The 20329-nt window shown below is 38.5% G+C and overlaps 1 protein-coding gene across 2 annotated transcripts in view; it reads right to left on the bottom strand.

Moving 5' to 3' along the window:
• The window catches only part of LOC128866052 (uncharacterized), a 222356-nt gene that overhangs the window by 100230 nt on the left and 101797 nt on the right, over nt 1–20329 (bottom strand). For both annotated transcript variants that reach the window (XM_054106534.1, XM_054106543.1), the window contains one exon: nt 10257–10447. In XM_054106534.1, coding sequence (XP_053962509.1) covers nt 10257–10447 — 191 coding nt within the window. The remainder of the gene's footprint in view (nt 1–10256; nt 10448–20329) is intronic.

The raw sequence follows: 20329 nt of genomic DNA, 5'->3' as shown, positions 1-20329 counted from the left end.
TATAATTACATTATTATTAAGAGCTCGCACTAAGTGAATAATGAGTGGCTGGGAAGTAGCAGACATACGCATATAATTTTTTATTTTTTAATTTTAATTTTTTTTTTGTTCAACAAAGCTTCAAAATAATAAATTATTAAATAAACTAAGCGCAGCGCCAGCAGCAGAGGCTCTCGGCATAGCAAAAGTATGTCATTTGTAATCAAAAAGCTAGAGCTGAGACACTCACCATTTTAAGAAAGAAGTGTCATTAGTGTTTTAGAAAATTATTAGTGAAAGGTAAGTTCATGTGCGGAAATGTCTTTGTTATCATTGAAAGTGCATACATACATACATAAGTTGGTGGCAATGAGTTTATAAACTTTGCCTATGCAACAAATACAAATTTATCTTAGCAAGTATTGTGTTTACTTTTTTTAGAAGATTATAGGCCTCTTCGATTCGCCGAGCGCTACCAAAGCAAGAGCGAACAGATGAAGCAACTGGTACAAATAAACATTTGCTGGTTGCGCTGGAAAAGAGCTGCCAAATATTAATTTTTTTTTTTTGTGGACATAGGCAAAGGTTTTGTATTTCTTCGAAATGGAGACGGTCTGCATGTCCTTGCAGAGATGCTCAGTTGTTGCCTTCATAGAGTTCATCATTAATTTTTATTGTAGTTGTTGAGTGTTTATGTTGTTGGGTCCCCTATTAAAGCCGCTATCCCAGTTCGTACGTACAGTCGCCTCTATGACCCCATGGTTAGCATTGCAGTATGCAGGGAGGCCGACGCGGGGGTTGACACAATACTTTATGGGTGCACGTGTTCAGAGCTGGGTCAGCGTTAACAGGGAGCAAGCTCACCCTTAATTGAACCACCAAATGAATGGCGATGAACTGAGAACGTATTGCACTTCAAGACAATATCTGAACCGCAGTTTCAGTGGGGTAGCATTCCCCATACTAATGGGACAGTCACTACAGCTACCACCTCACATCATCAATTCAAAAAGTTTTCAGAGACGTATTGCCAGAATGGTACTGGACTCAGATTCCGGCATCCTTTAATGTATTATAAGGTCGTCAACTCCCCGTTTCGGGTACTTAAGTGCAGAGTGGTTCAGCCGCTTCTAACCTGGAAAACAGACGCTGACCGAGAAGCCGCACGATTAAAGATAAACGCTTTCGGATTCGATGGTTTGCTTACTGAGAGAAAACTATCAGCACCTCCAAACAGGTATTTTGCTCGTTTCAGTCCGCGAGTGGTATTTTATTTCCCACTTAGCCTGCATATCTGCCGAGCATTCTCCGATTCGCCACCTGCGAACGCGTCCGATGGGAGACAAGCAACTACATAAAATAATTACATTTGTTTGGAAGCACTTAATGAGTATTACTAAGACTGCATTCATACAGGTACAGTACTAAAAACTAACAATTGCAAGCGGTGAGAGCACGACGGGCAACACCGAACGAGAATTCGCAATGTTGAAGCAACAAAAGTCTCCTTGTGAGAACGTGGACTTAGGAAACTGTTATAAAATGGAGGTATAACCATACACGTTAGGGGCGAGTCCTGCTCGATAAATTTGTTTTTGCTTTCAAATGAAAATTTTTTCTCAAGTCCACATAGCCCAGTTCCGACCCCAGAGATAGTGATCAAAGAAATGGCAGAAACAAAGCAGATCTGGTAAACAAAGGGCTCTAATTTGTAATTTTTCGAGCGTTTTAGTTTCATTATTGATCATCAGATATTCATCAAATAACTGCTGGAGTTACGCAAGGAAACGTTCTAGGACCACCACTATATGTTTTGTACCACCTCCTAACGAAACCAATTCATCAAATGCTACGTTCGCAAAACGCGCGCCTGTCGTTTCTTTCTCGGGCTAACCGGCGTTAGTTGGATACGCCAAGTGAAGCCAAGCTCTTCTCCACCTGATATTTCCAACGTATAGGAAGACTTCCTCTTCCTCTACTACCACCAGTTGGTGCCATCGCGAATACTTTTAGATCCGGAGTGTTTGTATCCATTTGTACGTTATGGCCAAGCCAACGAAGCCGCTGGATCTTAATTCGTTGTGCTATGTCTATGTCGACGTAACGCTCATACAGCTCATCGTTCCATTGCCTGCAATACTCGACGCCACCAATGTGCAAAGGTCCAAAACTCTTACGCAAAATCTTTCTCTCGAACACTCCAAGTGACGCCTCATCGAATATTGTCATCGTCCAAACTTCTGCGCCATACGTTATGACGGGCATGATTAGAGCCCTTTAGAGTGTTCAATTTATTCGTCGAGAGAGGACTTTGCTACTCAATTGTGTACTTAGTTTTGGTGTTTATTATTGGTGTTAATGCTGGTTCCTAGATAAATGAATCCTTTTACATCCTCGGAATCATAACTGTCAACAGTGACGTGGGTGCCGATACGCGAGTTCGCCTACTGATTGTTTAATGACAGGAGGTACTTCGTTTTATCCTCGTTCATCACCAAATCCATTCGCTTTGCTTTTTTACCCTGTTTGGAAAAGGCAGAACTAACCGCGCCAATAATGTTAACATCATCGGCATACGCTAACAATTGTACGCTTTTATAGAAAAATGTACCTGAGCGAATGAGTTCTACGGCTCGCAGAACTTTTCCAGCTTCAGGTTAAAGAAGTCACACGACAGCGAATCACCCCATCTGAAACCTGGTTTGGCATCAAACGGTTCGGTTCTTCCCAATTCTGATGGCGATGCTGCTATTGAGCATTTTGCATTGCCGTATTAATTTTGCGGGGATACCAACCAAATTCAGACATCGCGGTGTATAGGCAAATCGTTTCGAATGCAGCTTTTAAATCGACAAAAAGTGGTGTGTGTTGATTCTCCTTTCATAGGCCTTTTCCAGGACTTGGCGTTTTGTGAATATTCGTATCTAGTCGATTGTGGATTTTCCAGGTCCAATCAGTTGGTTGGTGGTGGACTTCAGCCGACAAACAGGTGTATAAATAAATGGAGGAAAAATTGAGTTTGGGCCACTAAGGCCAGTAGGCTTATCGCAGCTATTATTATTATTATTCCATACTCCTTTAGGAGCTTAAGGATTCAACAAAAGTTTTCCAAACATTTCTATTTCTAGACATAAATCTCAGTTCCTTAAACGATTTTCCAGTTTCGTTGTGGATAGTTCTTCGTCAAGTCATCAATGGTCTGCCACTTCTTCTCGTTCCTTGCGGGTTCCAAGTCAAGGCGGCATGCGGTATTTCCTCATAAGACTTTCACAGAGTATGCCCTATCCACCCATATTTTCTTTTCTTTATTTCACTGTTGATTCTGCTGGAAAAAAATAGCTAACATTCACGATGAGGCTTCGAAGAACCAAAATCTATAATTTATATTCATTATGCCCGTAACACAAAGGTAATATCTATTAATATTTTATGAAAAACAGATACTCGCAAGAATATATAGGAAAAGGGTACTTTGCCTAATTGTGTAAGTAATTATTTTTAATGTCTTGAGAAACACCAAAATAAGACATAAAAAATTAATTAATTGAAAACAACGTATTTTTTACTTTTATGGCTCCTCAAGTTTTATTGCAACTCTACATCCTTCCTCAGATATGCGATTCTATGCCCTCACACGCACCTTCAATCAACTGTCAACTAACAGTAATTCAATTAATTGCATTGTTATTAAGATTAATGACATTAGAGCAAATAAATAATCAAATAAGAGGAGCAATGACAAACTAAAAGAGTTAAACCAAGCGACCACAAATGGCCAATGGACAGCTTTAGCCAGTCAAATCAGCTTTACTGGTATTCATTTCAGCATTTTGCTCAACTCTTTCAGAGTAAACACACATACACACCTACACATCGGCGCACAGGCACACAGGCAGAGCAAGAAACAAATCCTTATTGACAACTTAATGGCTCAATAGTTCAACGTGGATGGTGGGGTGGGGGCGTTAGAAGATTACAATGATGTGAGTAGCAGCAGCAGATAGTCAATGGTTGGTTTGGCATGAGTGAGGTGAAGAGTGGCGTGTGCGTAGGCGAGTGAATTGAATGGCACCTAAGTAAATGAAGTGCTGGCAACCTGAGTGTATAATGTCGCCGCTTTAATAAATTACTCGATCACGTGTCGAATGGCGACTTTGCAAATTCAAATAACGGGGAAAAAAATGTCGTACCAAAAATATTGATTACTCAAATAGAGTTCGTGCTGTTATGCGCTACCACCATTTGCCATTTAGATCTGCCACAGTTGTCGGGTAAATATTTTGACAATTAGCGGTCAATCGTGCAAGGGCGTTCATCGTTTGCGAAGCATATAAAACAATAACGGCTTGCTAAATAGAATGTTACAAAAACAACAAATGCGTTTCAGTAGCAGCAACAGCAGCGCGTTTGTCCTCTTTGTAATTGTCGCCGCACATCCTGTCGCGCTACTTCGCTTGCGTTCGTTGCGTTCGCTGTCTTTGGCAAATCTATGGCACGTGGCGCATGCGTGCCCCTTAATTTTCAAAGTCAATAAAAATTACAGGCAAAACTTTGGAAAGAAATGAATGTTCCTCAAACATTTGACATCCTTCAAGTCTTCGCCTCTTCACCTCCACGCATTTTGGTCTTAACCGCTTAATGTTTCCTTAATTTACTTCAAGTTTTGTTTACTTACAACCGGAATCTTTTGTACAATATTTTCTATCCCTGTGGATCTTTTGGAATTTGCACCAACGGTGGCTACGCTTCTAACCCTAACCTGTATTGTGGATGTGGGGAAAGTTTTAGTTTTTTTTCTGACATTTCTGCATTTTTCAGTTTGACCGGTAGATAGACCGACAACAACATAAATATTTACTATTTTGATACGATTTTAATGTACTCGCCACGCGTCCGTGCGTCCTGTTTTTCTTTTTCTTGTTCGCTCTGACCTCCTTGCTATCTGTTGTTTGTTTGCTTCAAGGCGCGTGTCGCTCGGGCGTGCAGTGTTCCTACGGCTTGTGTATGCTCGAATATGTCCCTTTCTTCACTTTCCCTTCCGCTAGCTACCCTTTTCCTTGCCTCACTCATTGTTTGTCGTTTTGTTTGTTTGTTTGATTTGTGTTTTGGTCATTTGTTCATTGTCGCAGTTCACCCTGGGAAAGAGTTAATGGTCCAGAACGTGTAAGTGAATGACCTCTGTGACCATCTGGCCCGCGGTAAAAGTGTTTGGCTATAGTTGGGCTAATCTGCAGGTTTTTGTCGTTATATTTGTTTTGAATTTGTTGCATTAAATTAAGGAAAGTGCTTTGGAAAACCTTTGTCAAGATATAGCACACCCTTGTATACTTGCATATGTCTGTATGTGGCAGTATTACAAACTTACAAACTTTTTATTACAAAAAAAACCTGTTAAACTGAAAGCAGCTACAATAGATTTTTTGGAGAGGCCCCTCATAAGAAGGCCACAGTTCTTGAAGCAAATATTATATGAGCGAACATAACGCTAATACGGCCGATTATGCCGTTTCGCTTTAATATTGAAGGGCTACAACGAAATTGTATTCGACTCGCTCTACAACTTCTTCTTTTCTCCGATCCACAACCAGCCAACAGTGCTCGGTGTGCCTAATAAATCTGGTGTGCCTTGCCAATAGATGTGGCATTCAGTCTTATATTTGTTTTTGATGCTATTTTTCAGCAGAACCGATTTTCCCGAAGTTCTTGAACAGATTGGCTTCAATGTTCGTCACAAAACTTTATGATTTTACAATCCATTTAACGTTAAAACGGTCAAATCAAACTACTACAATTTTTCCTCTCTTGCTCAGTATCTACAGACTTCTCGACCACGATTTTGCTATGCCAAGAAAATTCGAGAATCGCGTCCTACTATTCACTCTTTGTTCTAGTATTTGCTTTTAAGTAAGGTTTTGTAAGCATAGGTTTTGTAATCCCTTCTGCAGCCATCAAAGCCACGATTAGCAAACGAGGCTGCAAATGGACAAAACTGATGTTACCTATCATGCCCGACCGACCGTCGCAGTTCCTCCTGTCACTTACCAGAGGGGATTGTATCCGGCTGGTTGGACTGATGGCGGGCCACTTTCTATGGGCGAAGCACATGGGAAAAGGTGGGCATCTCAGACAGTGCATTCTGCCCAGCATGTGGAGAGGAAGATGAGACGGCGGACCATTTTCTGTGCGTCTGCCCAGGCTTCGCTCGAATCAGGTTTGAGGTATTTGGCACTGATGTACAGGGTGGGCCATATAGCGTTTGCTTTTTTAACCACCTATTTTTTTGAGAATGGTAACACAAATGACATGTCAAATGTGTTCATAATTTACTTAAAGGTTTGACATTTACGAAATGGGACGCTATACGCTTGAACAAAATTGGGAAATATTGAAAACCTATTTCCAAAGTGGTGAGTCTTCTTCTTCTTTTCTGATGAAGCTCATTTCCACATCGGTGGTTACGTCAATAAGCAAAATTGTCGGATTTGAGGCTCAGAAAATCCACACGTTACTATAGAGAAGCAAATGCATCCACAACGAGTAACTGTTTGGTGCGGTTTTTGGTCTGGCGGCATCATCGGGACATTTTTTTTTTCGAAAATGAGCGAGTAGCCGCGGTTACAGTAAATGGCGAGCGTTACCGTGACATGCTCAACGAGTTGTTTCCAAAAATTGAAGAGGATGACATGGACGACATTTGGTTTCAACAGGACGGTGCAACTTGTCACACTGCCAAAGTTACACTCGAACTTTTGGCTACCGTTTTTGAAAACCGAATAATCAGCCGAAATTCCGATATCAATTGGCCGCCTCGGAGTTGTGATTTAAGCCCGTTGGACTATATTTTGTGGGGAGCCGTTAAGGACAAATGCTATGCGAACCATCCAGAGACGATTGATGCTTTAAACCACGAAATCGAAGTTGCCATTCATGAAATTGGAGACCAAACAACCGAAAATGTGCTTAAAAATTGGGTTGATCGAATGGCCTACTGTAAAGCCAGTCGTGGCAGTCATTTGAACGATATTATTTTTTATTCATAAATGACAATGTTCAATCTTCAAAATAAAAAAAAGAGTTTGAAAAAATATTGATTAGTTTTTTTTTTATAGCCGATTCAAATTTTACATGGCCCACCCTATATTAAGAAGCGACCACCTTGGCTCCTTGGCACCACAAGATCTACTCAGATTTCTTTGGATTCCGGCAAAAAAAAAAAAAAATTATGATAATAGGCGTCTTTGATTCGCCACTTCTCTACTCCCTATCTCTGGGCGCTGCTCACTTGATGAAAAATTTGCTTATGAAAGCTAGACGAGTATGGTTGTACCTTATGAAACTCACTATTTTCAATGCTGTCAACTCCATTTCAAGAGATTTTCATTAGTCCGCGTTCATACATATAGACTTTTGTTGCTTCAACTTTCCGAATTCTATTTTGATGTAGACCGCCGTGTTCACACACCTTGCATTTGTGAGTTTTTTGTTACACTCAACAACAACAACGAAGAGAACAAGAGCACAAAGGGTGTTGACAGAGCACGAGCATCACAAGTAGCGAGTTGAAGCCACAAATTTTTCCCTGTATTAACACGGTCTTACTATTACTAATTGTAATTTTTACCACTTGCTAGCGCTGGGCTAATCGAAGAGGTCTATTATAAACCTCAGTAAGTGTCATGCTTTTATTGGGTGAAGGTTAAAGTTTGTGGGAGTGGTACTACTTTGAATTGAATTTGGAAACCCTCACACCTCTTAGCGATAAAGATCACTCAAATGAGTCAAAGGGAACTTTCTTGGGGAGCTTCCATGCTGATTAATATTCTCAACAAAACAAGGGGTGATAACAATGACAACCAACAAATATGATAAAGCGAGCAAATGCAAGACAGTCATTTGATTTGCAAAGACATTTGCTAAAGACAATTAGTGGATTAAATGACCTGGGTATTTATTTTGACTCGAAGCTCAACTTCACCACTCACATAAACTATATATTTTCTGAATCGTTCGGAGTGTTAGCTTTTATTCGTGAAATAGTTCTTCGTTTTCTGATTCCTAACTCTCAAACCCTAACTCTCCCTAATTCGTCCTTAGTTTGGTCCCGGTTAGGTTAGGTTAGATTGAAGCGGTTTTCCACTACAGCCCGCCCTCCACTATATATCTCCCTAAAACCAATGTGTACTTTTCCAAAATTGTACAAGATCCTTGATTTTGACAGAACTAGGACCTTCCAATTCATTATGTAACGGATTGCCTATCTAAAATGGTGAGCCTACGTCTTGATAGAGCAGGCCAGTGGCACAAAAGGTCCAGGTCAGAATATGCGGTAAGCAGTTTTCATGCAAACTAAATTAATAGTTTAGTGTCTGTTCACAGAGCTTTTGTGCGCTGTGCTTTGCGCTCGTTGAAATTCGTTGATCCCTATCCGTCCTCTTTCTGTCGTTGCTTATTAATAAATCTCATGTCCTCCGAGTCTAGGCGTGTTCTGTTGTCAATGTGTTCTGTGTTATCTTTGATATTTGTGCGGGGTCAATAGATTGTCCGCATCCGCTCAAGAAAATTAATTTTAATGTTCCCTCACATATTCTCCGTTGCAATGAATTGTTTTTTGCGATTGCAAAGGCCGAATTACAATGGGTTCTTAGAGCACCCTAGCCCATCCTCGCTCGAGATGATGAGCCGAGTCGTAAGTTACGCAGCGAGAATGCAACGTGGCATTGCAAACACCTGCCCTATCTGCATGACGATCCATATCTGGTGGCCATCTCTCAAGGGACATGGCAGCATTATTAGACAGCTAACACTGTATTTCTCTGAACTTCGTACAGATCCCTCTACCCGCAAATTGAAGTTTGAGGATCGTGCCAGGCCAATCTTTGCAAGTAGGTGGGATTCGAACGAGAGGAAGATCTGTACCAAAGCTGGTACCTCTGGCTTCACTGATGGCTTCAAGATGGAATCGGGAGTTAGAGCAGTTGTTTTCTCTAAGTCAGCCAATTTATCTGTTTCCTTAAAATTGCCGAGTACTGCTAATACATTGGAACATAAAGGGAAATGAAATTGCATACGAGCGTGGCAGCAAGGTGTCGACTGAATTGGCCTCAGAGATCTCCTACCCGGTCAACGACGCCCCCTGACGATCAACACACACGCAGAAAAGTTAGGTTTACTATTTGATCTCCGTTGCAGAAGCTGTGCAAACCTTTCAAAGAACGGGACTATTGAGCACTGTCTCTGTAAATGTCCGAGCTTGGAAGGTAGACGAATAAGGTGCACCATTCTTCGACAGCCTTAACCTTCTCCGTTACATCAAACCCTCAGTAGTTAAGGTAGTTCAGGGCATTGCTATCAGGTTGAATCTAAATATTAAATCGCTTAATATATTCTACTGACGTTGGGCAAACATGGTTTGCAGACCACTGGTGGATTTCCTAGAATGAATATCTCAACAGAATTAAGGCAAGAGACTCGTCTTCATGTGAATGTGCTTCGAAAACGAAGTCTAAAGGTCGTCACGCTCACCTTCTAAATTATACAAAAAGTAGTCAACACAAAAAGTAATCATTGACCCGATGTGCCTGTCTTGCTTGGAGGGGGCGGATAGCACTGAACACTTTCTCTGTAAGTGTCCTCCCTTTGCTAGAGCAAGACTACGAATATTGGGTTCCGATGTCGTGAGAATGAGTAATACTCGTTCTCTAAAACTGGAGGATATTTACAGATTTGCCAAAGAATCTGGAAAATTCTCACAGAACCTTTGTCTCTGTCTCTGTTCGTTCCTGTCTCTTTCTCTGATACTTTTCTCCTTTCCTGCTTGACTATGTACCCTCTTTTCAAAGCTCTAAATATAATGGGCTTTTTAGCCTGAGTGTTTTAGGAGCCAACAAATCTCTTGGTGCTCATTGGCTCGACATTTTCAAATTTAAATTTCAATCGAGACAAGAAGTTGAGGAGGAAGCGATTAACTTTGCTTCGAGCTCCTTTTGGCTTTAAATAACAAAAAAATTGCAGGCTTGTTGGAAGTATGCAAAAATTGAGTCGACGCTAAAAGCGGTTGGCTCCGAAAAATGAAGAAATATACTGGAGAGAAGAAATTGTCTGCAATCTGAGTAAAATAACTCAGCCTCATTCCGCATTAGCAGACTACATTGGTAAACGATTCATTTTCAAACTAGGAACTTCATCTCCAAACTAGGAACTCAGATGAATTGCCTTTGGATCGCATGCCTTATAAAGTCGGTGGAAGTAAAAACATTTCAATAATATGAGAAACATACCTTGAAAGTAACTTTTTGTTCTTAAATAACTAACAGACAGCCTTAAAATGCTCAGTCGATCCAATTTGCTGAGAATATTTTGTTCGAATGGCAGCAACGACGCCAGTAAATCCAATTCGGCGTTGAGGCGTTCGCGATGACGTTTCGATGGATTACTTTTGGTGACGCCGTCCTTGGGCGGCGGCTTTAAACTGGAAATAAATAATAAAAAAATTTAAATTATTGGATGTGGGATTTAATAGAAAACATTTAAATTCTCAACTATTAAATTTCGATCCTAAGTCTGCAATTTTTAAAATTCCAAAAAAAAAAAAAAATAATCAAATTATGGACACGTGGAGAAAATTTCAAAGAGGCATATGAATACTATGAGGCTAATTATTAGTGGGAAGTGTATGAGTATATTTTGTAGAAAATTGGGGAGGACCTGCACGTACATTAATGAAAATTTCAAGGATTATTTTAAAACTTTCGAAAACGAGTATAATTTGAAAAGGAGTGAGCATATTGATTACCGTAATAAAAAAAGTAAATATGTTTGCAAGCATTGCACTATATTTTAAATTTCCGCTGCGCATCAAACACCCAAACATACATACGTACATACATACCTACATATGTTTATATATGAAAGCAAAAATATGTGTAAACATTTTACGGGTAGGCCCACATGTGTTTGATTCCATTTTCCTTGCGTCATTGCCCTCGATTACCCACCGAAAGAAAAATAAAAGAAAATTGGCCAGCGCGCAGATGACGCGTGCAATATGGTCAAGGAGATCAACAGCAGGACGACGCACCCCAATGGGGGTGAATGTAAGGAAGAGTAGCGTACATAATTAATAATTACATTTATTACCGTCATCGATTACCCGCAAGAAAAAAGTCAGTCAGCTTGGCGACCAGCCACATAGATTTAGGAGCTACGTGTTTGGTTGGCTGGTTGATTCGTTTGTTCCTTACCACCAGCACGAAAAGGGATAAGAGGATTTAAATTTCTGTAAATCGCACGCTTTGTCTGAGCAACCCCGAGCGCAGCATAGGCAAGGCAGGAAACAAACACTGCTAAATTCCCACAAACCAGTAAAACACTCATAAACACATTCACAGGGCATACAACCGACAGTGAAGAGCGGCGGTTTCAGCACAGCCAGGGGTTAAAATCGATTAGCCATGCCCACTTGATCCCATAATTACAAATGTTAAGGGAAGCGTGCGGCATGGGGAAGAGAAAAGAAAGCGGCGAGCGAGAAAAGTAGAAAATCATATAAAGAAGGTGAATACTGGTGTAAATACAAAATAGTTAGATAAAACAGCAAGAAAAAGGACGAATGGAGAAGATTGTGAGGATATGTTGAAGCATACGGCAACTCTAAGTGGGCGGCAAGAGCAAAAAGTATGAGCTTGTGTGAAATCAATAGGAGAGTAGACACTGAGGAAACCAGCAGAGGGGTGATAAAACCAGTGCAAACGAGAATGAGGAGCTAAGGAGGGCAAGGCATGAATTGTGGAAAACTAGTAAGCAAATAGGAGAGCAACACTAATTGGGATTAAGAACAAATTACAACTATTATGTATCTCCAAGTATCTATGAATGTATTTGTGTACAGGCACAGGCAAAGCGGCCAAGAAGTAATTTGTGGGGAGTAAATTAGTAGCTACAGCTGCTTTTCTAATTTTTTGTGTGCGCTTAGAAATAAAGAGTCCTGTAGCTTTACAACATATAAGTTCTTCTAAGCAGCTTTTACGTAGCAGAAATACGCTAATTGATAAAAAAAACATTTAGTAGCCGAAACTCTGCTTTTCGATTCGAAAATCAGTGCTTCTCGAAAGACGGATGCGATTCGAAAGTAAAGTAGGGCACAGACGTTACATTCTCGAATTCGTAACGCCTGCAATTGTAAGAAAATGCACTAAGAGGACAAATACCTGTAAACGGCCATATTTTTCCTGATTTTCATTAAATTTATTTAAAATGAAGAAGTCAATATATTTTTTTTTCAAAATTGGCATACAGTTTATTTATACATTAAAATAATAAATATAATTTTTTTTTATTTTAATCACTTAAAGTGGCGGATCTACACTCAATTCTTCCAGGAAGATCGCGCGGGGCTTCTCAATCGGCGAGCATTGTAGCATTGGCGTCAGTAACCTGAATACAAAAACCCGAAATTTTTTTTGTTTATTAATGTCATAATTTCTATATGAATTAAACAAAAATGGAATAAAAAAAAAATTGCTTCGAATTGTAAATTCACATAGAAAGTAATATCATAAAAAAGATGAGAGCAAAATTTCAGGGAGATCGTCAATAACTCTTCGAGTTATCGTGTACACCAATTCGAAAATATAGTTTTGAGAAAAACGCTTCTAAAGTTTGAATACATGAAAATTCCTCTCCCAGCGCTGGAACGCAAAGAATAGAGTCGTCACGGTTGACGATCTATAATATAAGAACTACTTAAATTTACGTTCTAAAATTTTTTTGACATATCCTAAAGGATTATATGAACATTTTTGAAAAAAAAATGTTTGTTTCGAAATTTTACAGGTATCTGTGCCCTTATTGCGAGACGCTATTACGCTACTTTAAGATTTTCTGCCTCAGAACAAAGCTACGAGGACTTCAAATACTTGAAAAATATTTCGCCCACTCCCTCCGCATATTTAATCCTATCTCACGGTTTTTATTTTTTTTATTTTTTTTATATTTTTTCGTTTTTTCGTTCGTTTTTTAGGCTCTCAATTAACTCCACTATTAATTTCTGAATGAAGCTCATTTTTTCCGCTCAAGTGCAAACTTCAAAACACGAAATGAGATAGTTGATTTTGCTTTCAATGTAATACCAGAAACAATCAATATCAGCACGAAAGTCAAAATTTTTTGTTGTGTACACCTACAACTAAGAATTGACCTTTTCGAATTTCTCGATAACGCGCCTAAAGAAAAACAAAGCCGCGTGAGCCATCGGACTGCCGGCTTGGTCAGATGAAAGCAAACCCGCCAATTGAAATTTAAGTGTACTCTGCCGAATCCATAAGAAGGGTGATCCTGCAATCTATGCCAATCTTGGTTACCGCGGGATTAGTCTTCTAAATATCGCCTATAAGGTTCTAGCGAGCGTATTGTGTGAAAGGCTGAAGCCCACCGTCAACCAACCAATTGGACCTTATCAGTGTGGCTTTAGACCTGGAAAGTCTACCATCGACCAAATATCTATTCACAATACGCCAAGTCTTCCAAAAGGCCCATCGACACTCTTCATCTTTTCATCAGCACTTCAAAGCTGCCAAAATCAGACATCGCGACATACAGTACGAAAAAGAGTTACCTGTATGTCGCGATGTCTGATTTTGGTATACCCGCGAAACTAATACGGCTACGCAAAATGACGTTGCTCAATACCAGTAGCGGCGTCAGCATTAGGAAAGATCGAGTGATTCGCTGTCGTGTGATCTCTTTTACCCGATGTTGAAAAAGATCGTGCGAGCCGCAGAACTTAATCGCTCTGGCACGATTTTCTATAAGAGCGTACAATTGTTGGCATTTGCCGATGATGTTAACATAGCATTGAAATTCAAAGCAGAATCTCTCTTGCCAACAAGTGCTACTTTGGACTAAGTAGGCAACTAGTAGTAAAGTTTAAGTAAAGCCTCTATAAGGTCCTCATCAAGCCCGTCCTAACGTATGGTGCAGAAGCTTGGACGATAATAACATTCGATAAGGCGCTCCTTGGAGTGTTTAAGAAAAAGATTCTGCGGAGGATTTTTGGACCTTTGCACGAAATGACCAGATGTTCCGAAAAAACAGGCTACCATTTGCTTTGAGGTGCTTCTTGAGGGAACAACGAGTGTTAGGTTAATCTCTTCGTGTAATAGAATCGATTGCTTCCTGCCTTCACAAAATTCATCCTGCAAGGATCGCGGCCACGTTAGAACTCATTGTACCAATTTTTCACAGTGGTTAAGTGTGGTGCTTGAACTCCAGAAGTCGAGGCAAATTGATCAATTTGCACTCCTGTCTCGATAACCCACATCGAAAATCGTAATAAATCATCGTACAAAAATTTTCACGAATTAATTCGACGTTTTTGGCGAGATAAATTTTTTAACTCACTGAAAAATGGACAAGTAAGGCTTATAAGTGTAAATGATATGCACTTAACTTTTTTTTAAATGTTAGATACACACCAAAAAAATTCGTTTAAAAAGAGAGTTAGGGCATAACAAAATTCTTTTTAGAGTTCACTTAAGAATTTATTTCGTGCTTACATATTTTAATTCATTAAATATATTATAAAAACCGGTAAAAGCAAAATCTACCAAATCGATAAATCGCACTCTATTTGATCTATGAAATTCTGAAAAATTCAGAAAATGTTGAAAAACGTGTTAAGGGCTTTTTACCTTGTGTTGGACTAAAAATCGAAAATTTGTTTAAGGGGTAACACCACTGTAGAAATTTCAAAAAATTGATTTTTTTTTTATAAGCTTAAAAAATTCTTTGAACCTTTTAAAATACAGAACAAAAAGTTGTATACGTTACCGAAGTTTATTTCATAAATATTTTAAGCTTTTAACCAAGCGTTAGTGACTGCTACCTAACGATTTCTCCAAATTTCCAAACTTTAAACGCGTTTTTCTCAAAACACGTTTTCTGAAATTGGCACGCAGCATAACTCAAACAATTTTAAATATTTTTAATCAGGTTTTTCGCTACGTCTGTATAATAACCTTCTTAAGAGAAGAGCGTAGGGGATTTTCGATAGATTAATTTAAACGATTGTTATAATTATTTAAGTGCCGTTTTTTTAGCCCAAAATAGAGTATTTTCCTTCAAATGCTTGCTAATTCCACAAAAATAAATATTTTTTAAATCCCCTACGTGTTTCTCTAGCTATTCTTATCTAGATTAAGAAAAAAAAATTTCCTTGTTCCAGATTAAAATTTGCACCCTCTGTGCTGCGTGCCGCGGAGCTCCTTCAAGAGAAACCACATTACAAAAATGTCTCCAATGCCGCCATTTTGTAAAATTTTTCGATCAAACTTTGTAGTTTTGTATTTTAGTATATAAGTAATAACTTCCCAAATCAGAGTGATTGTTTTCCTTTTCTTTCTACACAAAAAAATTCTTTAAAAATCGTGTTTATTTTACGCGTGTAGAGTGGTGTTACCCCTTATAGGCAAATTCTCTATCTTCATCTTAAAAATATAAATTCAAAAAATCATAAAGATCGGACCACTAGAACGAAAGTTACAGGCCGTAGAAGCGCGCGACCTGAATAAAAATTATCCATAAATGAAGTGCTCGCAAAACTTTAGACACGATTATCTCGAAATCGTGTTTTTAAAACTTACCTTCGTGGTGATAATTATTTATCAAAAACTACGAGTATTTGACCGAATTGCATAAATTTTTGTTTTAATTATTCGAAGTTACAACCTCGTGAATCTGAACGGTTCACTTTTTATAAATATTTGCATAGTTCGATGGAATTAATTTTTTTTAATTTTTCAACCCCTCAAAAATCGTTTTGTTTTTGGTGCAAAGCGGTTTTCATATTGAGAAAATTTTTTGTTGGGTAAATAAACCGTTCAGATTCACTGAAAACATTTTTCTACATTAATCATTTAATTTTTTTGATTTCAGTTGAGCTGCTCATGCGCTACCGTGATCACCGAAGGCCTCTTCTAAAAAACGGGGTTTCGGGGGATGGGCGATATCAACAATAAATAATAACATTTTTTAAAATAAAAACACCAAAATGTATTTTTCGAGAGTTACCTTTCAGTATGCTATATGCTTCATTTGAATAAAAGTTCTAAAACATAGTTAAGAAAAATTATTACTATCGTCCATTTTTTCGGGCTCACAAGGTATATAACAAAACAATTCGTGTGAAAAGAGAATTAGGTGTATCTAAGTTTGTGCTAAAAAATACCAAACTTTTCGATAAAAATATCGAATTAAAGCTCATCACACGTAATGTTCCCAAAGCGCAAAATATAAAAAGAAACCCTTTCACTGTTACTCTTAACAGAAATCTGGAGATGCTTTCCATTTCAATTCAACCGGGCTATTCGGGTTTTTGGAAAATAAAAAATTTTCAACTACTTTTTTGCAATTGTTTCTACATGAAATCGTTCGTGTAAGTAATGACGATCATTTTGAACTCATAATTTTTAAAATCGGTTCGTTTTTAACTAAGTTATGAGCATTTAAAAAAAAAAAATATTATATAATGAAAAAAAATCGATTTTGAGCTGAAGAACAAAATTGCCGATAAATCATGAAAAAAAATTTTTTCGAGCGAACAAAAATATACGTGTCTCATTATTTTGACCAGAGAGCAACATATTTGAGTTACATCGAAATCGAAGAACATGACCCGAACAGCCCGGTTGAATTAAAATGGAAAGCATCTGGAACTATTTTCCGCAACAGTGATCCACCTATCGAGTAAAGAGTTTACGCTGTTAACTTAAATGCGTGACGCATTTGCCGCAGCGGTGCTCTTGCTTTCCTGTTAAATTCTACAAGTATTTGGGTATATTTCGAATGTGCAAAATAATTGTGGCGAATGCAAAGCACTTTAGTTTCTAATTTTTTAGTTAGTAGTTTTGATTATTATTTTTTTTTTTTTCTGGTTGTCCAGTTACTTCTTTTAGTGGCTCATAACCCATTAAAAGAGTGAAATAAATCATACCAAACTGTGTTTTCCCAAAATATTTCTATGGAATTCACTTAAAATAATATACTTTTCAAATTAAGAAATGATCAGTTAAACGATCACTCCGACGAAAGTGACCCACAAAACATCAATAATTTGAAAACGGTTTTCAAATTACGCTTACTTTTAACCCATTAATGGGGTATGAGTTTAATGGCATACGAAAGGTACGCATTGGAATGCACCGCACAGAATTTCACCTAATCTTGAACTAATATTGAACTACTGCATATACACCTATGTACAAACATGGATACAAACATTCAAGCATTGTGTTTGACTTAACACAAAAATATTATTCAAGAAAGTAACCAATCAAAGCAATTTATTTAATTAAATGAAAAAACGTGATCGCATGAAAAATAATGCCATTGAATTAACTAAAATTTGCAGATCAGTAAAAATTTGTTGATTTGTATGAAAGAATATTCCTCGAATGATTAAACCTGATAGCTTAAAACTTAAATTGATACTTAGCGTCAACTAAAGTGAGGTAAAAGACAATAATTGGCAAATGAATGGGCGAAAAGGAAGAATTAGATAATTTGAGCGACGACGAAGCTGTAGAAGTTAGGGAATATTCTCGCGGATGCATTTGTAAAGGGTGATCAGATTGGAGGTACTTTTTCCAATAGAGTTTCTTTGACAGATCACGCGTGACTTTTGTCAAACTAAATACATAATTTTTTTTAGTATCCCGTAACATTTCATCAAGAAAAAACTTACGGCTCAACAACGTTTACAAATCGTAGAATTGCATTACGAAAATCGAGGCTCTGTGAAAAAGTGTTCATCGCGCGCTCCGGCCAACTTATGGCAACCAGCGATGAGGCTCTTTTTTGGCTTAATGGCTACGTCAATAAGCGAAATTGCCATATTTGGGCTGAAGAGCTATTCAAGAACAGCCATTACATCCATTGAAAACCATCGTTTGGTGCAGCCTATGGGCTGGAGGATTCATGGGCCCATACTTCTTCAGAGACGAGGCTGGCGCCAATGTAACAGTGATTTGCGAACGCTAACACGCCGTGATAAGCGACTTTTAAGTGCTGTAAATAGAAGCCCGAGATCTCCACAACATTTGGCTCCAACAAGACTGCGGACGGCGCTACTTGCCATACACCCGCTACTTGCCGTGAGACAATGGATTTACTGCGTCGTTGTTTCGGTGCGCAACTTATCTCTCTTTTGGGCTTTTATTTGTGGGGATATGTAAAGTTTAAGTGCTTTGTGGATAAACCAGCTTCAAGTGAGGCATTGAAAGCCAACATTACTATAGATATTTATGAGATACCGACCGAAGTTCTCGAAATTAATGTTTACGGTTGGCAGAATTACGGTGCAGTTGCGGCCAACATTTTAAAGGGTTTATCTTTAGAATATAAATGTCTTAAATGGTTCTAAACAAAAAATTGAATTTTCGTTGTTTGATTTCAATTTAAAATCCGATTGCTCTAAATTAATCACCCTTTACTTGTATACGTATATACACAAAGAAAGAAGCGAAAATTATAGCCGATCAAAAGTGGAGTTGGAGGTAATTGTATGGCATCAGCTGTTGAAGAACCGATATGGAAACCGTTAGCTAAATGACTAAGTCTGCGTGTATTTGGCTGACTAGTCAACGTGAAAGGTGTAGAAGGCATAATAATGTTTTAAAATTGCATACATACAAATACAAACCGTATTTTGCTTTTTAAAGTAATCTCGCGTTGCATTCCTTAAATGAGACAACTGGCTTTTCCACGTCCGCTTCGCCATTAGCGTAGATTGCTTTCCCTCTAATTTATCCATTATTAATATGACATTTAATAAACTGATTCTTCGAAGAACTATTATGCTACTCATTTGATATTATTTACTTTTCATTAATTCCTTTTTGAACTCTGCAGAGGACCACTCCTAATATCACAGTTTACCACTAATAACTCGTACAACATTTCGAGCCACACACTCACCCTCTCTGCCGCTTCTTTCTCCGTATCACTCTGTCTATGACTCGTTCGTACGGCGTTGTGCACCGTTACTGCAGTCTGCGGCATAAATAATTTACTACTAAATTAAGGTTTGCTTCACAAAAACAAAAACCAAAAGCCAAAAGGAAAAAAACACAGAAATACGAAAAATTGGGGGCATTGCGGCTCATTTTTATTTCGGGGGTTGTATAAAATGTATAATTTTCTTATTATCTATAAAACCTCGACGTGTACAACAAATGCAAAAACATGATGAACAAAAGCAAATAAGGAACAATAAAAGCCCTGAACTACAATAAATGTGAGCCAAAAAACCGAAAAAAAAGTTGAAAACTTAAATGTGGAATTGTTTGCAACAGCCAAACAAAGGAATCACACAAGAAAGTAGGAATTGAAGGACAGAAAAAGCGGCGATTCGTTTAGTAGATGTATGCATGAAGTATGTGTATGTATGTATGCAGAGCCGAACTGGCATTTCGCAAGGGGATTAGGTCCTATAAAACAGAAAATGTTGATAAAAATGCTTGGAAAATTAAAAAAAAAAATTGTTTGTATCTAAGTTTTGTTTTTTCTCGAAATTTAGATCACTGCCACACACTTTTTGATTAAATTGAATGCGTTTTAAATTAAAATCGTTGATTTTCGGTATGAGAAAGTGTGTCCCGTAGTGGCCAACCGCTGAAACCTAACCCAAACTAACCTAAAAATATTTTCCATTTCACGCGACGATGTTTTGAAGCTCAGATGCTTGGCATTGCTATATAAACTTACAGACACACAGGCAAGTGGGTAAAGCAGGTGACAGAAGTGACAAACGTAGTAATGTCACAAACCCAGACGTGGCTGGCGGGAGAGGGCCTCGAGTTAGCGCAACATAAAACAGAGACAGCGTAAATAAAGAGAAGAAAAGTGCGTGAGGTTGCTAACATCACAATCGGAGAACGTGAAATCGTCTGAAAAGCTGCCCTCAAATATCTGGCAATTCTGTTTGATAGGCTAACATTTAAGCCACATATTAAGTATACAGTAGAGAAAGCCTGTGGCGCCTACTCGACTCATGGGGAACCCGGGAGGTCCAAGGCAACCTAGCCTGCGGTATGCAAGCGTGATAAGAAGTATTGCTCTGCTGTATAAAAATGCCATACGCCCTCGAAATGAGATCCGTATACCGGGATTTGTAGTGTAAGAGTGTATAGCTCGTTCCGAACTACAGCAGAAGAAGTAGCGCTTGTAATATCTGGGCTTTGCCCAATTGATATTTTGGCGAGGGAGATGGCTGAAGAAGCTGATAATCAAAAGGAAAGGTGAGTCGTCAAGCAGTAAAGGAGAGTTCTTGGCAGAAATGCCAGATTCCGGCACGGAC

The sequence above is a fragment of the Anastrepha ludens genome, chromosome 2 (assembly GCF_028408465.1).
Source record: "Anastrepha ludens isolate Willacy chromosome 2, idAnaLude1.1, whole genome shotgun sequence".
NCBI lineage: Eukaryota > Metazoa > Arthropoda > Insecta > Diptera > Tephritidae > Anastrepha > Anastrepha ludens.
Note: the sequence above shows the minus strand (reverse complement) of the source record. Positions and strands in the feature narration are given on the sequence as shown.